Below are 17,190 nucleotides of genomic sequence, written 5' to 3' on the forward strand. Positions count from 1 at the left end.
CAACATTCACAAAGCCGTAGGGCCAGATGGATTACCAGGATGTGTACTCAAAGCATGCGTGGACCAAATGGCAAGTGTCTTCACTGACATTTTCAACCTCTCCCTGACCGAGTCTGTAATACCTACATTTTTCAAGCAGACCACTATAGTCCCTGTGCCCAAGGAAGCGAAAGTAGCCTGCCTAATTGATTACCACCCCGTAGCACTCACGTCGATAGCCATGAAGTGCTTTTAAAGGCTGGCCATGGCTCACATCAACACCATTATCCCAGAAACCCTAGACCCACTCCAATTTGCATACTGCCCCAACAGATCCACAGAGGACACAATCACACTCCACACTGCCCTTTCCCACCGGGACAAAAGGAACACCTATGTGAGAATTCTGTTAATTGACAACACCATAGTGCCCACAAAGCTCATTACTAAGCTAAGGACCCTGGGACTAAACACCTCCCTCTGCAACTGGATCCTGGACTTCCTGACGGGCCGCCTCCAGGTGGTAAGGGCAGGCAACAACATGTCCGCTACGCCGATCCTCAGTACTTGTTTCCCTTCAGGGGTGTGTGCTTAGTCCCCTCCTGTACTCCCTGTTCATCCACGACTGCATGGCCAGGCACGACTCCAACACCATCATTAAGTTTGCTGACGACACAACAGTGGTAGGTCTGATCATCACCACAGTGTGGTGCCAGGACAACAAACCCCCCCCCCCCCCCCTCAATGTGAGCAAGACAAAAGAGCTGATCGTGGACTACAGGAAAAGGCGGGCCAAACAGACCCCTATTAACAACGACGGGGCTGTAGGGAAACTGGTCGAGAGTTTCAAGTTTCTTGGTGTCCACATCACCAACAAACTATCATGGTCCAAACACACCAAGACAGTCGTGAAGAGGGCACGACAACACCTTTTACCCCTCGGGAGACTGAAAAGATTTGGCACGGTCCTCAGATCCTCAAAAAGTTCTATAGCTGCACCATCGAGAGTACTGGTTGCATCACCGCCTAGTGTGGTAATTGCGCGACATATGACCTTAAGGCGCTATAGAGGGTAGTATGTACGGCCCAAAACATCACTGGGGCCATGCTTCCTGCCACCCAGGCTCTATATACTAGGAAGTGTCAGAAGAAAGCCCCAAAAATTTTCAGAAACTCCAGTCACCCAAGTCATAGGCTGTTTTCTCTGCTACCGCATGGCAAACGGTACCGGAGCGCCAAGTCTATGACTAAAAGGCTCCTTAGCAGCTTCTACCCCCAAGCCATAAGACTGCTGAACAATTAATCAAATGGCTACCGGATTATTTACATTGACCCCCCCTCCCCTCCATTTGTACACTGCTGCTACTCACTGTTTATTATCTATGCATCGTCACTCTACCCCCACCTACATGTACAAATTACCTTAACTAACCTGTACCCCACACTCTGACTCAGTACCGTTACCCCCTGTATATAAACCTCATTATTGTTATTCTTATTGTGTTACTTTTTTATTATTTTTTACTTTAGTTTATTTGGTAAATATTTTCTTAACTCTTTATTTAATGGCATTGTAAGTTAGCTTTTCACGGTAAGGTCTACACATGTTGTATTCGGCGCACGTGACAGATAAAGTTTGATTTGATTTGATTCTCAGTACATCAACTCTAGCCCTGTAATCAGTGTTGGATGTGTGTGTCTATGGTATCATCTTAGATCCACTTAGTGCTGGATGGCCGCAGAGGTATTTTATGCTGACGTATCCACAGAAAGACACCGTGGAAAGGGTTGGTCGATACTGGAGATAGGAACCTTGTAGGGCAGGGGTGGGCAAACGTTTTTGACTCCAGGGCCACATCAGGATTTCAAAAATGTTTTGGGACCGATTTGTTTGTCTAAATAAATTAGCGGGCCAGAAAAAGGGCAGTTATTTGAAAGCGTATAGGACCATTATAATTTGTATATACTTTCGATCTGGTTTTGGACGTTCAAGAGTGGCCTGGAGTGTTTTTAACCCAAAGTAACCTGGGTGAAAAGAATGGGCGAAGAGAACTCGGCTCATTCCTCTAAAAGTGGGTCAACAATGTTATGACAATGTTAGGAGATGACCTGACTGGGTTTGTTCTCGCTTTCCTACTTTCTAAAAGTTCTTTATTACGTAAGCCTATTATCTTTCAGGCACAATAAGCACCCGGCGGGAAAGTCAACGCGTCAATGTTTTGTACGTCGTTTGAACAAAAAAAAGGGGTTGGCATTGTCGCTGCACTATCATATCAGGAGAGCTTTGTCTGTAGATGTTTGGTGTGGCTGTATTGTTTCACTCACCCTTGGCTTAGCTGCTCAGCAGCTGGGATATTTATAGACTGATAGTGTGTATTTGTATGAACTTTATTAGTGAATGCTGGTTTACGACGCTGGCTGGTCATTTCTAGTAACCATTTTTTTCTCTCTGAGAATACCAACATAGTGACAATACACACACACAAATACACACTTAAGCCAAAGGGAAGCTTAAGGGAAGCGGATAGAGGCTCACAATGGTCATAATATAGTCTGTGTGTTTGAGGTTGTGGACCGTTTTCCTGTAGATGGACTGTGGCATGCTGCGGTTCAGCATGCTTGCCATAGACCTGTATTTCCTTTGTGTGCGTGTCTTTCCGCACTATCTGCAATTGAGTGTCCGTGTGTGTGTGTCCATGACCACACAACCATGTGTTTATCAGTGATGTTTTCAGGATCAACTGGTTAAGCCGGCCTGTCTATCCCCAGTCTTATTAACCAACGGTCTCTCTCGGTTGGTGCTGGTGCCAGGCTCCCCAGCTGGCCCCGGTGCTCCCACGTCTTCCTCCAGGAAATGCCACGTTTCTCACCTGGTCTGACCTGGGCCTCCTGGTCTGGACCTCTTGGTCTAACTACCCACATAGCAGGCATCAATGTTCTTCCAAAGCAGGCTGTGGTGGCTCCTACATATGGTCTGCCGTGTACTGGGGCTTTTCATAGTTAGTTTGCATGCTCTCGTTTGTATGGACGTATGCTCTTGTGTCTCATTCTCACCACTTCCCTTTGAGAAGTGTCTTTTTTTTGCGCTGTCTTTGAAGGCTGCTGGCCATGGTTTAGAAGTGTGTGTGTTCCAGGTTTAGTCTTGTCAGATAATCAGGCTTCTGTTTTCAGGGTAGACATCATGATCCTCATTAGCTACAGTCCCCTGTGCTCTCTCTCTCTCTCTCTCTCTTTCTTTATCTCTCTCTCTTGCTCCCTCTCTCTCCCCTCTCTTTCTCTTTTATTCAATACAGTCACGTATAAACAATCAGGGACACACACAGCTGATGCTGACAGTTATCAGAGGTTCAAATAAAGGAGAATTCTCCCCCTCCGGGAGTGTGTGTAAGTGAGATCTACACGTCAGAGTCCACAATTCATCTTGCTAACTCCATCCTGTCGCTTCACAATAAAACACATTTGAAACACAAACTTCGGAGTCCAACACAAACACACAGGCACAGTTCTATTTGTTTGATATCCTTTCTCTGAAACATAGCACGTCAACTTCTCTGGCTCTTATTCCCCGCTGAACCCTCGATATTCTTGCTACTCAAAATCTATGTCACCGCTCCACTATTTGACATGCACAAGGCAGGAAAACAGTTGTTGGCTTATGTGCCTTTTCTAGGAGTTTGTTTCGCATTTCTGGAGCGGCTGGAATTAACGCCACAGCTCATTGTTGAAAGTGAGAGGGGATGTGGGTTTGTTTGTTTGTTTTTGATTGAATCCCCCTCCCTCCTTCTCTCTCTCCCTCCTTCTCTCTCTCTCTCTCCCTGTCTGTGCCTGCATCTTGGAGAAGGAGGAGTAGGAACTGAGGGTTGCTTTGTGCTCCTGTCTCTGTGGGGCTCTATCTGTTTTTTTGGAGGAGAGCTGGAAGCGGAGGTCGGCGGGCACATGTTTGCGTGTGTTTATTTGTGTGTTTGTGCTAATGCGTGTGTGTGTGTGCGTGCCAGGCTGGCGCTGAGATGATGCAGAGCTATACGTCTGTGTAGTCAGCGGGCACAGTGCCCATACACCAATGCGGCTGAGACGGGCATATCACCTGACACCCGTCACAGTGGAGTGGGCATCAAAGACAATCAGATAGCAAGAAAATACCAAACCCTGCCGAGTGTGTGTCTGAGTCTGTGACGACAGACGGCCAGGTTCTGCTTGCCTCGCAGATATATTCCTCTCTATTCAAAGCGACTCATCTCAAACAGCACAGGCACTGTATGAATAGGACTGTGTAGTACCACAGGAACAAAATAGAGTTTTATGTCCTTGGCTTGGTGCTCCCTGCTCCCTGGTTTATGTGAATCCCCTTATTCTCTTGGATGAACATTCTGTTCACTCTGTTGACCAGCTCTTACCAACTCCTTGATTTACAGAGGGAGAAACTTCTGGACACCTACCACAACTTCCCTGAAGCGCAATACCAGAGAGGCTAGGGGACAGACAGAAACTCTACTAGAAGAAAGCCAGGCTGGCTGGCCCCTGGTGTAACCATAGTGATATACAGTAAGTGTAGGGTCCGAAGGCTAAGCCGTTTACTCTCGTAGCACTTCAGTTGTACTTACACTGCCCTCGGGCTAGGAAGGTTTATAGCTGGCTTATATCACCTCTGAATAACTTTCTCTAAAAAGCACACTCACTTTACACGGAGTGTACAAAACATTAGGAATACCTTCCTAATATTGAGTTGCAACCATTCTTGCCCGCAGAACAGCCTCAATTAATCTGGGCATGGACTCTACAAGATGTCAAAAGCGTTCCACAGGGATGTTGGCCCATATTGACTGCAATGCTTCCCACAGTTGTGTCAAGTTGGCTGGATGTCCTTTGGGCGGTGGACCATTCTTGATATACATGGGAAACTGTTGAGCGTGAAAAACCCAGCAGCATTGCAGTTCTTCACACACTCAAACTGGTGCGCCTGGCGCCTGGCACCAATCGTTTGTCTTGCTCATTCATGAATGGCACACATACACAATCCATGTCTCAATTGTCTCAAGGCTTTAAAAAGCCTTATTTAAACTGTCTCCCCCCCTTTCATCTACACTGATTGAAGTGGATTTAACAGGTGGCATCAATAAGGGATCATAGCTTCCACCTGGATTCATCCGGTCAAGTCGAATGTTTTGTACACTCAATGTAAATGTATTTAGGAAATAAGGGAAAGTACTGACAGGGACAAAAAGAAAGACAGTTCTCTCTGTCACACTTCCTCCAATTGTAATCTCTCCATGTGTTTTCAGCAGAGGAAAAGGACATTGAGAAACAGCCAATCCTCCCGATGTAATTTCCTCCTCCCGGATGACTTCTGGGAAATGATGTAGTCCTGGGACCGATCTAGGAACAGTTTCACTCATCCCCTGTCCAAGGCCTGTGTGGTGTTACGACTGACCAGGAAGCTTACGCAGAATACCCCTCTATTTCCTGTCAGTCTGTCAGAAAGTCCAGGACCCAGTTGAACAGTGAAGAGTTCAGACCCAGGGACCTGAGTTTAGTGATGAGCTTGGAGCTTGGGTTCTATGGTGTTGAATGCTGAGCTGTAGTCGATTAACAGCATTCTTAGATCATTTAGGGCTGTGTACAGTGCAATGGCGATTGCGTCAACTGTAGATCTGTTCAGGCAGTTTGCAAATTGTAGTGGGTCTAGGTTGTCAGGTAAGGTGGAGGTGATATGGTCCTTACCTGGCCTCTCAAAGCACTTTATGATGGCAGAAGTGAGTGCTACAGGGCGATAGTCATCTAGTTCAGTTACCTTTGCTTTCTTGGGTACCGGAACAATGGTGGACCTCTTGGGGACAACAAATGGGGACAACAAACTGGAATATGGAGAGATTGAATATGTCCGTAAACACTCCAGCCAGCTGGTTTGCACATGCTCGGAGGAAGCGGCTTGTGATGCCGTGCCATGCATTGTTTGCTCATGCAGCCCAACTGTAATGCGGCATTCCTCTGCAGAGGGGACTGAAGGGTCACTGTTGTGATTCCAAGAACTGTAATATAAAAGGTATTCATCTGAAAAAGTCACCAAAGCTACAGAACACTGAGTCTGTAATAAGCAGAAAAATGACTCGCTACAGGTTACAAGCAGACAGCATTCAGCTCTACTCCAAGCTTCTTAGAAACCACTGCTGGGAAATTCCCAACTTCCAAGTGTTTCATCTTTGTTTGATTAGAAATTATAAGGAGTCCTGGTAATAGTGTTCTATTTAAGAAAAATAAAAACTAAGAAGCCCTCAGCTTCTGATGTCTGGGTTGTACTGTTTGTGTATATCACATTTATGTATAAATCCCTTCTTACATCGGCTGATGTAAGAAGTGACAAAGTGCTGTACAGAAACCCAGTCTTGCACAGTGATCTCTCTCTCTCTCTCTCTCTCTATCTCTCTCTCTCTCTCTCTCTCTCTCTCTCCCTCGCTTTCTCGCTCTGGATAGGACTTAACAACAACAGATGCTGTAGCCAACACACACACCCACACGCTCACATACACACAAACGCAGCAGAGCAGCTCACAACATTTATGGGTCCAGAGAGGTGACACAGATCTGTCTGGGTCCCCCCCCCCCCCACTGTTTTCACTGAACTTTGGAATGGGCCATTGATCCATCTTCATGCTCACACTCCTCTCTCTCCCGTGCGTCTCAATAACTAGAATTAGTTTCAATCTCACCCTTTCTCCCGTTGCTACGGCGACGCATAAGGCTGAATGCTTTAGTCCGTGATGGCCATACATACGCCTCTGAATACACCTTCAAAGACGGGTTCATGAACTCGAGGTGTTCCCTGAGTGACGTACGTCATCACGTATCGTACGAGGGTGGAGTTAGGGTGTTGTTATACAGTATGTCGCCATTCTGCTGTTTGTAGTCCGGTCAGTAATTCCAGTCGCCTGTTGTGTATTTGGATAGGTAGGATTCCTATAGCACCTCACTCGAACAACTCTAGTCATGTTCTGGACCTCGACTCGAGTCTGGCAGGTTTATGCGGCTTTGTTTTCACGTGCCAATAATAGCGCGTGCATGGGATGGGCCGGTGCATGTATGCAGGTGTGGCGATATACATGTAAACACTGCTCGTGTTCTCTCCTCCTTTCTCTCTCTCTCTCCCCTGTCGGGGCGGAGTCTGCGTGAGTTCAATCTCACAGTCGACGCCTGTGACTGTGGTTGCACCCTCCTGGATGTGATACGGCATTTTCTTTTCTCTACGTGAGCGACAGAACGTTCATATGGTTTTATTTGTTACGCCGCCCTGTCCCTTCACTGGACAATAATGATAACCTTGCACTAACTTATCTCTTCGTTTGCTTTCTCTTACAGGAGAACGTTGACACAAGCTCCACCTCCCCGCAGCTTCGCTCAGAGATCCAAGTAAGCCCAGAATCCTCTTGCCTTGGGTCACACCACATTTATACGCGTATCGTGACATCGGCATCACATGATATATATTTATAGCCTAGTATGTGAGTTAGCTAGCTTACGTCGGAGTTACATGCTTTGTTACATCAATGTTATTTAATCCATATTGATTAAGACCTTGGATTATGGTTGTCTTGAGTGGTACATCTATGTTACATGGCTGAGTACCATGCTAAGTGCAGTACCTCCTCTGTCCACAGGAGTCCCTTGGCTTCAGCAGTGAGGTGTCCACTCCAGAGACAGAGAGAAAGTAAGGCTACAGGTCAAGCCCACTTCCCTTTACATGTGTGACGGGTAATGTGCAATGCAGTGAATCTGCGTTAGACTGTCAACACACGCATGCACACACACATGTACAGTCGGGCAAAAAAGTATTTAGTCAGCCACCAATTGTGCAAGTTCTCCCACTTAAAAAGATGAGAGAAAGTGTATATAACAAAGTATTGAGATACACTTTTGTTATTGACCAAATACTTATTTTCCACCATAATTTGCAAATAAATTCATTAAAAATCCTACAATGTGATTTTCTGGATTTTTTTTCCCTCATTTTGTCAGTCATAGTTGAAGTGTACCTATGATGAAAATTACAGGCCTCTCTCATCTTTTTAAGTGGGAGAACTTGCACAATTGGTGGCTGACTAAATACTTTTTTGCCCCACTGTATGTGGGTCATGAATCGTGTTTATCCTTGCAGCATGTCCAGAGCTATGGTGTGAGGGGATAAGCGTCTCCAGATAGCAGCTCGTGACAACATCTGACTGTACACCCGCTGAGGGCCAGAGACCTTGCCCATGGGGACTGACTGGGCTCTTAGACAGGAGTTATGCAAAGGAGTTAGGGACAGTGGAGGAGACATTACAGTCAGCCTATGGCCCAGTCACTGCCCTGTGTCTCTTGTGACTGACACATAACCAAAAAAAACACACACTTTCTCCATGGTTTGAGTCACGCAGAGTGACTCAAGTCTAACTCCCTCCTCTCTGTCACGGCCTCCTTTGGCTGAAGGAAGGCCAGCCCAGCTCGGCCTCGCTTTTCCTCAGTCCTCAGGCCCCATTCTATGGCCCTCCAGGCTTCCTTCCTCCCATTGTGTCAGCTGGAGGGTAGGGAGACAGGGGGAGAGATAAGGGGAGATGGGCCGATTACAACAGGCCAGCGAGTAGGACGGGATGGGGGTATGGGTGGGGTACTGTTCATAGGTTCCTGTCCCCCTCCCCCTGAATTCCTTGAGTATGTGTGCGTGTGTTACTCACTGGGACCTGCCACCTCCCAGGTCTTCATGAGCCAGTCATCAAACACTCAACCAAGTCCTGTGTTGTTCATCACTATGACAGTTGTATTTCCTGTGACAGTCCTTAAAAGACGTCTCTCTGTCCCAGGGACCAGTGACGTAACAGCATTGTTTGCGTTGGGGGGGGGGGGGGGGGGAGTGATTTAGTCGTGAAGGTGGGACAGAGGAATGGCTATAGGGACTGTGAGGGAAGTTCAGTTGAGAGTCCCCACTCCCCATACAGTCCTATGGTAAAATTCAATGGAGTTGGTCTGTTCACGTGACGCCCACGCGCAACCGGGGAACCACATACCAGACGTAGTATGTCTGCTCCCATCTCCCTGTGTGTTGTACTGTAGGAATTTAAGCTGGGACTGGGACTGATAGGAACCAGATGAATGACATTCTCTCCAGAGGGAGGGAGGGAGGCCCCTTGGTGTATATTTTCCCTCTCTCCTCTTAGGTTCTCACCCCCCACCATATTCTCTCTACCCTAAAGCCCCTCTTTGGAGCTCATTTTACCCTAGAGCTTTCTACCTAACCCCTTCCCCTTTCCCTCGCCATACCCCCTAAAAGCTTCATCATTGAAAGGGAATCTTGGTTTCCTCCCTGGCATGTTCTTCCCCCCCACCCCTACCCATTTCAAGTATCAGTGACCCCTTGCTTGCCATTTCCTCTCAGAGGAAAAAGTATCACCCTGTCTCCCCTCTATCCTACCCATTGACTTGTGCTATTGCTGACAGCTAGACAGATAGACAGATAGACAGCTATTGCTGACAGCTAGACAGATAGACAGGACTTTCTCCTCGCTCCCTCCATTGCTTTCCCCAACCTGGACTAGACTTAACATAGTAAACGGGAGACTCAAATTAGTATGATATGTTACGTTTGGTATGGTATGTATTCATTTGTGGATGTCCATCATATATTTTGTGATATGTTACGAATTACAATTTGTATGATAAGTTGTGAATTACAATCTGCATGATACTTACTGTATGTTACGAATTTGCATTCTTACAATATCTTATGATTTGCAATACATATGCTATTTTACGAATGACTATTTCTTGCGGCTAACATTAGCTAGGCTAGGGGTTAAGGTTAGGGTTAATGTTAAGAATCAGGTTAAAGGGTTACGTTTAGGGGAATGGTTAGCTAACATGCTAAGCAGTTGTTAAAGTAGCTAAACTGTAATAAGTAGATGCAAAGTTGCTAATTAGCTCAAATGCTAAATTAGTCCATGATGAGATTCGAAGGCAAACCTTGGGCTGCTATAGACGTTCACGTTATCCACCCCGACCAACCACCCTACTTTTGTTTTTACCTTAAGTTGTCTTATGAAACCATATCAAACGTAACATATAGTAAATTGAGTATCCCCGATTTTTGTTTACTATGTTACGTTACGTTACGTCTATGAGACCAGGCTGTTTTCTCCCTCGCTTTAAAGTATTCCTGTCCTGCTCTGGTCCCATCATCACCGTCTCCCTCGGGACAATGGCCCACAGGAGATTACCCAGACTTCCTCTGGGCATATCACCCTGCCTGCCTGTTTCAACTCTACATTGGCAGGAAGTCGGCACAACTCCCACAATGCACGGCATGAGTCTCAGAGTGAGGTGATGACATAGGGTGCTCAGGACACAAACGAACGCCAACGTTTTGAGGGACCAAATAGAGAACTTCCCCTTTGGATTGATTGATCGCCACACAATGTTGGCTGTGGAGAGAGACAGGCTTATTGTTAGGAAAGGGCAGCAAAGGTTACAAGTTTTTGATGGACATCCAGGGATAATGCTTGGTTGGCCAGCAGAGCGGTCAATTACTTTGATATGGTTTCAAAGGGCCAGAGTGGAAGTACACTGAACAAAAATATTAACTCAACATGGAAAGTGTTGGTATCATGTTTCATGAGCTGAAATAGAAGATCCCATGAATGTTCCATATGCACAAAAAGCATCACTGTTAGTGAGCATTTCTCCTTTGCCAAGATAATCCATCCACCTGACAGGTGTGGCACATTTTAGAAGCTGATTAAACAGCAGGATCATTACACAGGTGCACCTTGTGTTGGGGACAATAAAAGACCACTCTAAAATGTGCAATTTTGTCACACAACATAATGCCACAGATGTCTCAAGTTTTAATGGTGGACATTCCTGACAGTGGGAATGTGCACTAGAGCTGTTGCCAGAGAATTGAATGTTAATTTCTCGACCATAAGCCGCCTCCACTATTGTTTTAGAAAATTTGGCAGTACATCCAACCGGCCTCACAGCCGCAGAAAACGTGTACCAACGCCAGCCCAGGATCTCCCCATCCGTCTCCTTCACCTGCGGGATCGTCTGAGACCAGCCACCTGGACAGCTGATGAAACTGTGGGTGTCAAATGAACAATTTCTGCACAAACTGTCAGAAACCGTCTCAGGGAAGCTCATCCACGTGCTCGTTGTCCTCACCAGGCACTTGACCTGACTGAAGTTCGGCGTCGTAACCGACTTCAGTGGGAAAATGCTCACCTTCGATGGCCACTGGCATGCTGGAGAAGTGTGCTTTTCATGGGATGAATCCCAATTTCAGCTGTGCCGGGCAGATGGCAGACAGTGTGTACGGCGTCGTGTGGGCAAGTGGTTTGCTAATGTCAACGTTGAACAGTGTCCCCTGGAGGCAGTGGGTTTATGGAATGGGCAGGCATAAGCTACAGACAATGAACACAATTGCGTTTTATCAATAGCAATTTGAATGCACAGAGATTACGTGACGAGATCCTGAGGCCCATTGTCGTGCCGTTCATCCCCCACCATCACCTCATGACGCAAGGATCTGTTCACAATTCCTGGAAGCTGAACATTTTCCAGTTTTCCCATGGCCTGCATACTCACCAGACATGTCACCCAATTGAGCATGTTTGGGATGCTCTGGATCGACATGTACGACAGCGTGTTCCAGTTCCCGCCACAATATCCAGCAACTTCGCACAGCCATTGAAGACGAGTGGAACAACATTCAATAGGCTACAATCAACAGCCTGATCAACTCTATGCGAAGGAGATGTATCGCGCTGCATGAGGCAAATGGTGGTCACACCAGATACGGACGGGTTTTCTGATCCACACCCCTAAATCTGTGACCACAGATGCATACTGTGTCTGTATTCCCAGTCATGTGACATACATAATGCATTTATTTCAATTGACTGATTTCCTTATATGAACTGTAACACTGTAAAATCTTTGACATTTGAAATGTATATTTTGGTTCAGTGTAGTTTGCTCTTTAGGTGAGTGCTGTACCTTTGTTGGAGGGTTTAAAGGTGTCCTCCCTTCTCTTTAAGATCAAGAGATTATTTCTTTAAGATCAGCGATTTGCATGCAAGACTATCCCATACAATGTGAATGTCTTGTTTGGGCAACTGTGCAATGTTTGAGCATGTGTTATCAGCATAATCTATCACACGAGGCGCAATGTTGTGCCCCGCATGGAACTTGAACATACTGTTTGTCAGAGAACACGGCACTTTGACAACTAGTGTGCGTGCATGCTGTGTGTCCTGTCATATGACTGTCCTGCAGCGCTCTCATAGAGGATATCCCTGTGACCTCTGACCTTTACCTCTAGAGGGGTCACCCTACCGGTCTTCTTGTGGGTTGTGTCTCCACTTCTTTAGGGTTAGCTGTTCTCATTGTCCCTCCCTGATCACTGGAAACCCCTCGCACACACACACACACACACACACACACACACACACACACACACACACACACACACAGACACACACACACACACACACACACAGCCGGATGCCAGGGGCTCTGTGGTCTAGCTATGTCTTTTTTCCACAGGATGAGGGCAGCTGTTGACAGTTCAATATATAATACACAAGCCAAATCATGTCACATGACACAGGGAGTTCTATAATTATTTGGTCATCTTTTCTCTTAGAGAGCTGCTGGGTCGCACCATCCAGTCTCTCGTTGACATTCTCGGGTCAGTGATTTACCGCACTGTTGGCTCATCGTAGGGACTCCCGTTGTTAAAGTGGACACCATGCTGTGTTTGTGCTTGCGTGCATGCATATTTCTCCCTGGCTGCCGTACTCCTCTCAGAGGGTTGTTTGTGTGTTTGTGGACATAGAGAAGCTTAGTACTGGCATAGCACTGTACAATTTGTCCTCATTTAATCTCCACATAGAACTCTGAAAATATCAACTAAAATTCCAGCTTTCAGTCCTAGTAATCTCAGTCTAATTTCCCCAGGCTATTTCCTCACTGCAGTGGTGAGGCATAGGACCAATGTTCCCTCTAAGCTGCGCACGGGCACTGGCACACATCTCTCCGGGACTGCTGTGCAGAAGAAATATCAGCCTGCGCAGAGAAGCACGAGATTGAACTTCACTCAATAGTTTTCCCCTTTAGTTAACACTATTAATGTTTCCCTTTACTGTGGGATTTGTGATCGAGTCAACGCAATACTGGGCACTTTCAATGCTACACACCGAAACAAAAAGAATTAGGCAAGACTTAGTATGCAAAACGAAATATGCAGAACGCATCGGAGTAGGATTCTACACAGACCGGTGAGGCATAACCAATCAGAACTGCAGTAGGCCTATATGCAAATAGACCATTGCCAAATACGGATCTTTGCCATTCACTTTGAACTGGACTGTGTTTACAGCATGAGCAGACGTGAGCCAATGCGCCTGTTGTGAGATCAAAGTGAGAGCTGCATGTAGCCACGTGGGCACATTTGTTCATATCAATAAGTTGTATTCAGCAATGGGGGAGTGATTGATTCCTACAAGATCACAGAATTTATACATTTCTCGACATCTTTGAAAAGCAGGTCAGTTAAAGAGATTTTATTTTGTCCTAATGGGTCAGTATTGTATTTTGAGAGACTTGAATAAGCTAATCAGCCAATAGGCAGAGGGTAGCCTCATTTGTCTGATTCTCTGTAATAATGGTATGGGAATGACAATGCATTTTATTTTGTAAAGTGGTTTCTTGCATCAAACAACACAATATTCTCAGTCACTTCCCTGTCTGACTAACAAGTGGATGAACAGGTTAATGTCAAGCCCTGCATGTTTATTTCAAAAGTCTCATGGAATGTAGGCCTAAATGAAACCCCACACATTGTCTGCTACTGTAGGCTGAATGATAGAAAAGCTATTTCCATGTTAAAAATGTTATGGGATCCATGTTCTCCATTGTTTTTGATGGTAGTCCACTCTGGTATGCCTACATTATGATCAAATAGCCACAGTAGCCTACATGGTCACTGTTAAAAGTGGAACTTAAAGTGAGCACAGCCTAAGTGTTCACAGTAAACGCATGCTGGAAGTTGCACAGAATTTTTCGCTCAGCCGACCTGAAATGTGCTCAGTGCCACATTTTCTGGTGGAGAGAACATTGCATGGGATACACACCCAGCACAGTGCAGGAAGGTTACACCAGATTCAAGGCGATATTCAACATTTGTTCATCAAAAGGGGCCCATCTCGCTCTCCCAGAAGCCGGGCTTGTGCGTAAAACCCCCGAATTCAGACAAACAAAAGGAGTGATGGGTCCACACAGGAAGATGTCCACATAAAGCTCACTTCATGCTCTTATTAATTTCACTGCATCGGGGATAGCGTACACATTCCTTTCGTTTTTTGCAGTCTTCTTCAGTGTCTAGGTAGAGGTCTCTACCTAGGTCTCTACCTCTCTGCACGCATCAGCGAGTGTGTTTGTGTGTGTGTATGTGTTCGTGCGTGCGTGCGTGCATGCGCTTGATGTGTTTAACAGGTGCCTGTTTATCGATAATTGGAAGAAGATAACATGAATTCATCAAGTGCAGCGTCTGGATGCTCCTCATTAGTCACATCAGACCAACAAATATTTTTACCATCCTCCACTATTTTAGTCCCAGCTGTTGGAACTTTGGCTTTAGTGGATATCGCCACTATATTGTGATCACTGCATCCAATGGGTACAGCTTCAGAACAAAGTGCTACAGCGTTAGTAAAAATGTGAATCGATACATGTGGATGATCTTGTTCCTGTAGTGTTTGTAAACACCCTAGTAGTTGAGTTAATAACCTGAACCAGATTACAGACACTGGTTACAGTGAGAAGCGTCAGGAGGGGTATGTGTGGGCCCGATGAAGACAGACGTAACCTCTACTACTGGACAAGCTCTTGTCGTTGACTCCCCCCTGCATGATTCATGTCTCTAACCAACTCAGACAGAGCAGGGAGAACTGACAGATAACCTACTCTCACAGACTGCGTCAGCAACTCTTTGACTTGCCAGTGTGACACCAATTCTTTCTTGATCGCTTGTGTACCAGTGAAACAAATGTATCTGGTCACATTGGTTTTTGGTTCACAATTATTTCGGATTTAGTTTATTATCAAGATTTATTCAAAAAGTATCATTCTGAGGCACCTTACCCCTATACATATCTATCTCTATCGATCCATATCTACCTCTATCGATCCCTGCACATTGTAAATGTGGTACTGGAACTGACCCTGTATACAGTGTGCTTAGTTACTTTATCGTGTTCTTCTTATGTCTTATTGTTATGTCTCGTGTGCAGTGACTATCGAGTTGTCAAAAATTGAGACTCTCTCGTTCTTACTCCTCCTCATTCCAGTAACTTTCCACGCTGTCTTCTTCACTCTCTTCCCACCTCTCTCTCTCTCTTTCTCTCAGTCTCTCTCTCTCTCTCTCTCTCTCTCTCTCTCCCTCTCTCTCCCTCTCCCTCTCGTGACTATCCAGAGGAGGGAAGTGGAAACACAAACAGGCTTAGTCTGCCCAATTGTTTTCTCTCTCTGTCTGCTCTTCTCCTTCTCTCTTCCCTTCTTCATTCACTCTTTTCTCATCTTCCTGTCATCCATTTCCTCCTACTCCTCTCATCCACTCCTCTCCTTTTAACCCCACTCCTCTGTTCCTCTCATCGCCTCGCTCCCCACTCATTCCCATCTATTCAACGCCTCCCCTCTGTGGATATCTCGGCCCTGTGCTCCTCAGGTGCCAGCCTGTGTGTGTGTGTGTCTATAGAGCCCCACCACTGTCCTCTAGTGGTGAAGACACAGAGCAGCAGCCAGAGTAAAAACCTCAGCAGCATCACGTCAACACAGCGGCATATGTTCTTTTTTAGAGGGACGGGGGAAGGCCGGGATTGACTGGAAGTCCCCAGTGCTAGAGAAGTGATGGTGTGTGATGCTAAGAGGAGAGGAGGGTCTATCTGCCAGACGTTAACTCTCTCTCTTCTCTTCTCTTCTCTCTGTCTGCTCTGTTCTTTCCAGGATGTCTCTGCAGAAGTCCAGCTCTGAAGACGGAGGTTAGTAGCAGTTAAACTTTTACAAAAAAATACTCCTGTTTTCTCTTACTGTTTCCAGCTTCCTAGCAGGGTTGGAGTCTATTATATTTCAGTGAGTGAATAAATAAACTAAAATTGTATTTATACTTTGACCATACCCCGTTATGTTCTGATGTGATATTTCAATCATTATAGATTGGCTCTAACCCTGCAAGCTACATCAGTTATTTGCCATTATGTGTGTGAATTGAAACTGCCTTCATGTGTGTGTTGGCATTTTCTCAGGGGCTAACCCTCAGCCTTGTGAGAGGGAGAGGGGGGAGGGAACCAATTAGTGTGAGAGAGAGGGAGAACAGAGTAGTGAGAGAGAGAGAACAGAGTAGTGTGCGAGAGAGAACAGAGTAGTGAGAGAGAGAACAGAGTAGTGAGAGAGAGAGAACAGTGTAGTGAGAGAGAGAGAGAGAGAGAGAGAGAGAGAGAGAGAGAGAGAGAGAGAGAGAGAGAGAGAGAGAGAGAGAGAGAGAGAGAGAGAGAGAGAGAGAACAGAGAAGTAAGAGATAGATAGAACAGAGTAGTGTGTGAGAGAGAACAGAGTAGTGAGAGAGGGAGAGTGAGAGAGAACAAAGTAGTGTGAGAGAGAGTAAGAGAGAACAGAGTCGTGAGAGAGAGAGAGAGAACAGAGTAGTGAGAGCGAGAGAGAATAGAGTAGTGAGAGAGAGAGAACAGCGTAGTGAGAGAGAGAGAACCGAGTAGTGAGAGAGAGAGAGAGAGAGAGAGAGAGAGAGAGAGAACAGAGTAGTGAGAGAGAGAGAACAGAGTAGTGAGAGAGAGAGAACAGAGTAGTGAGAGAGAGAGAGAGAGAGAACAGAGTAGTGAGAGCGAGAGAAAAAGGGGTGGGAATCAAAGAACCAGGGAGAGAATAACAGTGGGGTTAAACACTCATGAGATATTGTCATGCTGACCTTCAGCTTGTTGTGGCTGTAGTTTTTTTATTCCAGCTAGACAGACAGGGCTGCGTGTGATCTTAAGACTTTAGGGAGAAACAGCTCTCCTCAGCCCTTACATACAAATGTCACCTGGCGGAGCCGTCAGCTGCCCGCTTTCTGAGCCTATCCCCAGACAGGTGACTCAGGGGATAGAGAAGTCATGCACACACGTGTAGACACACACACAC

At 46.0% G+C, this 17,190-nt stretch overlaps 1 protein-coding gene across 6 annotated transcripts in view; it reads left to right on the forward strand.

Moving 5' to 3' along the window:
- Window positions 1–17,190, forward strand: part of LOC139415384 (SAM and SH3 domain-containing protein 1-like) — a 325,070-nt gene that overhangs the window by 263,433 nt on the left and 44,447 nt on the right. For all 6 annotated transcript variants that reach the window (XM_071163493.1, XM_071163494.1, XM_071163497.1 and 3 more), the window contains 3 exons: window positions 7,330–7,380; window positions 7,629–7,678; window positions 16,003–16,037. In XM_071163493.1, coding sequence (XP_071019594.1) covers window positions 7,330–7,380; window positions 7,629–7,678; window positions 16,003–16,037 — 136 coding nt within the window. The remainder of the gene's footprint in view (window positions 1–7,329; window positions 7,381–7,628; window positions 7,679–16,002; window positions 16,038–17,190) is intronic.

The sequence above is a fragment of the Oncorhynchus clarkii genome, chromosome 8 (assembly GCF_045791955.1).
Source record: "Oncorhynchus clarkii lewisi isolate Uvic-CL-2024 chromosome 8, UVic_Ocla_1.0, whole genome shotgun sequence".
NCBI lineage: Eukaryota > Metazoa > Chordata > Actinopteri > Salmoniformes > Salmonidae > Oncorhynchus > Oncorhynchus clarkii.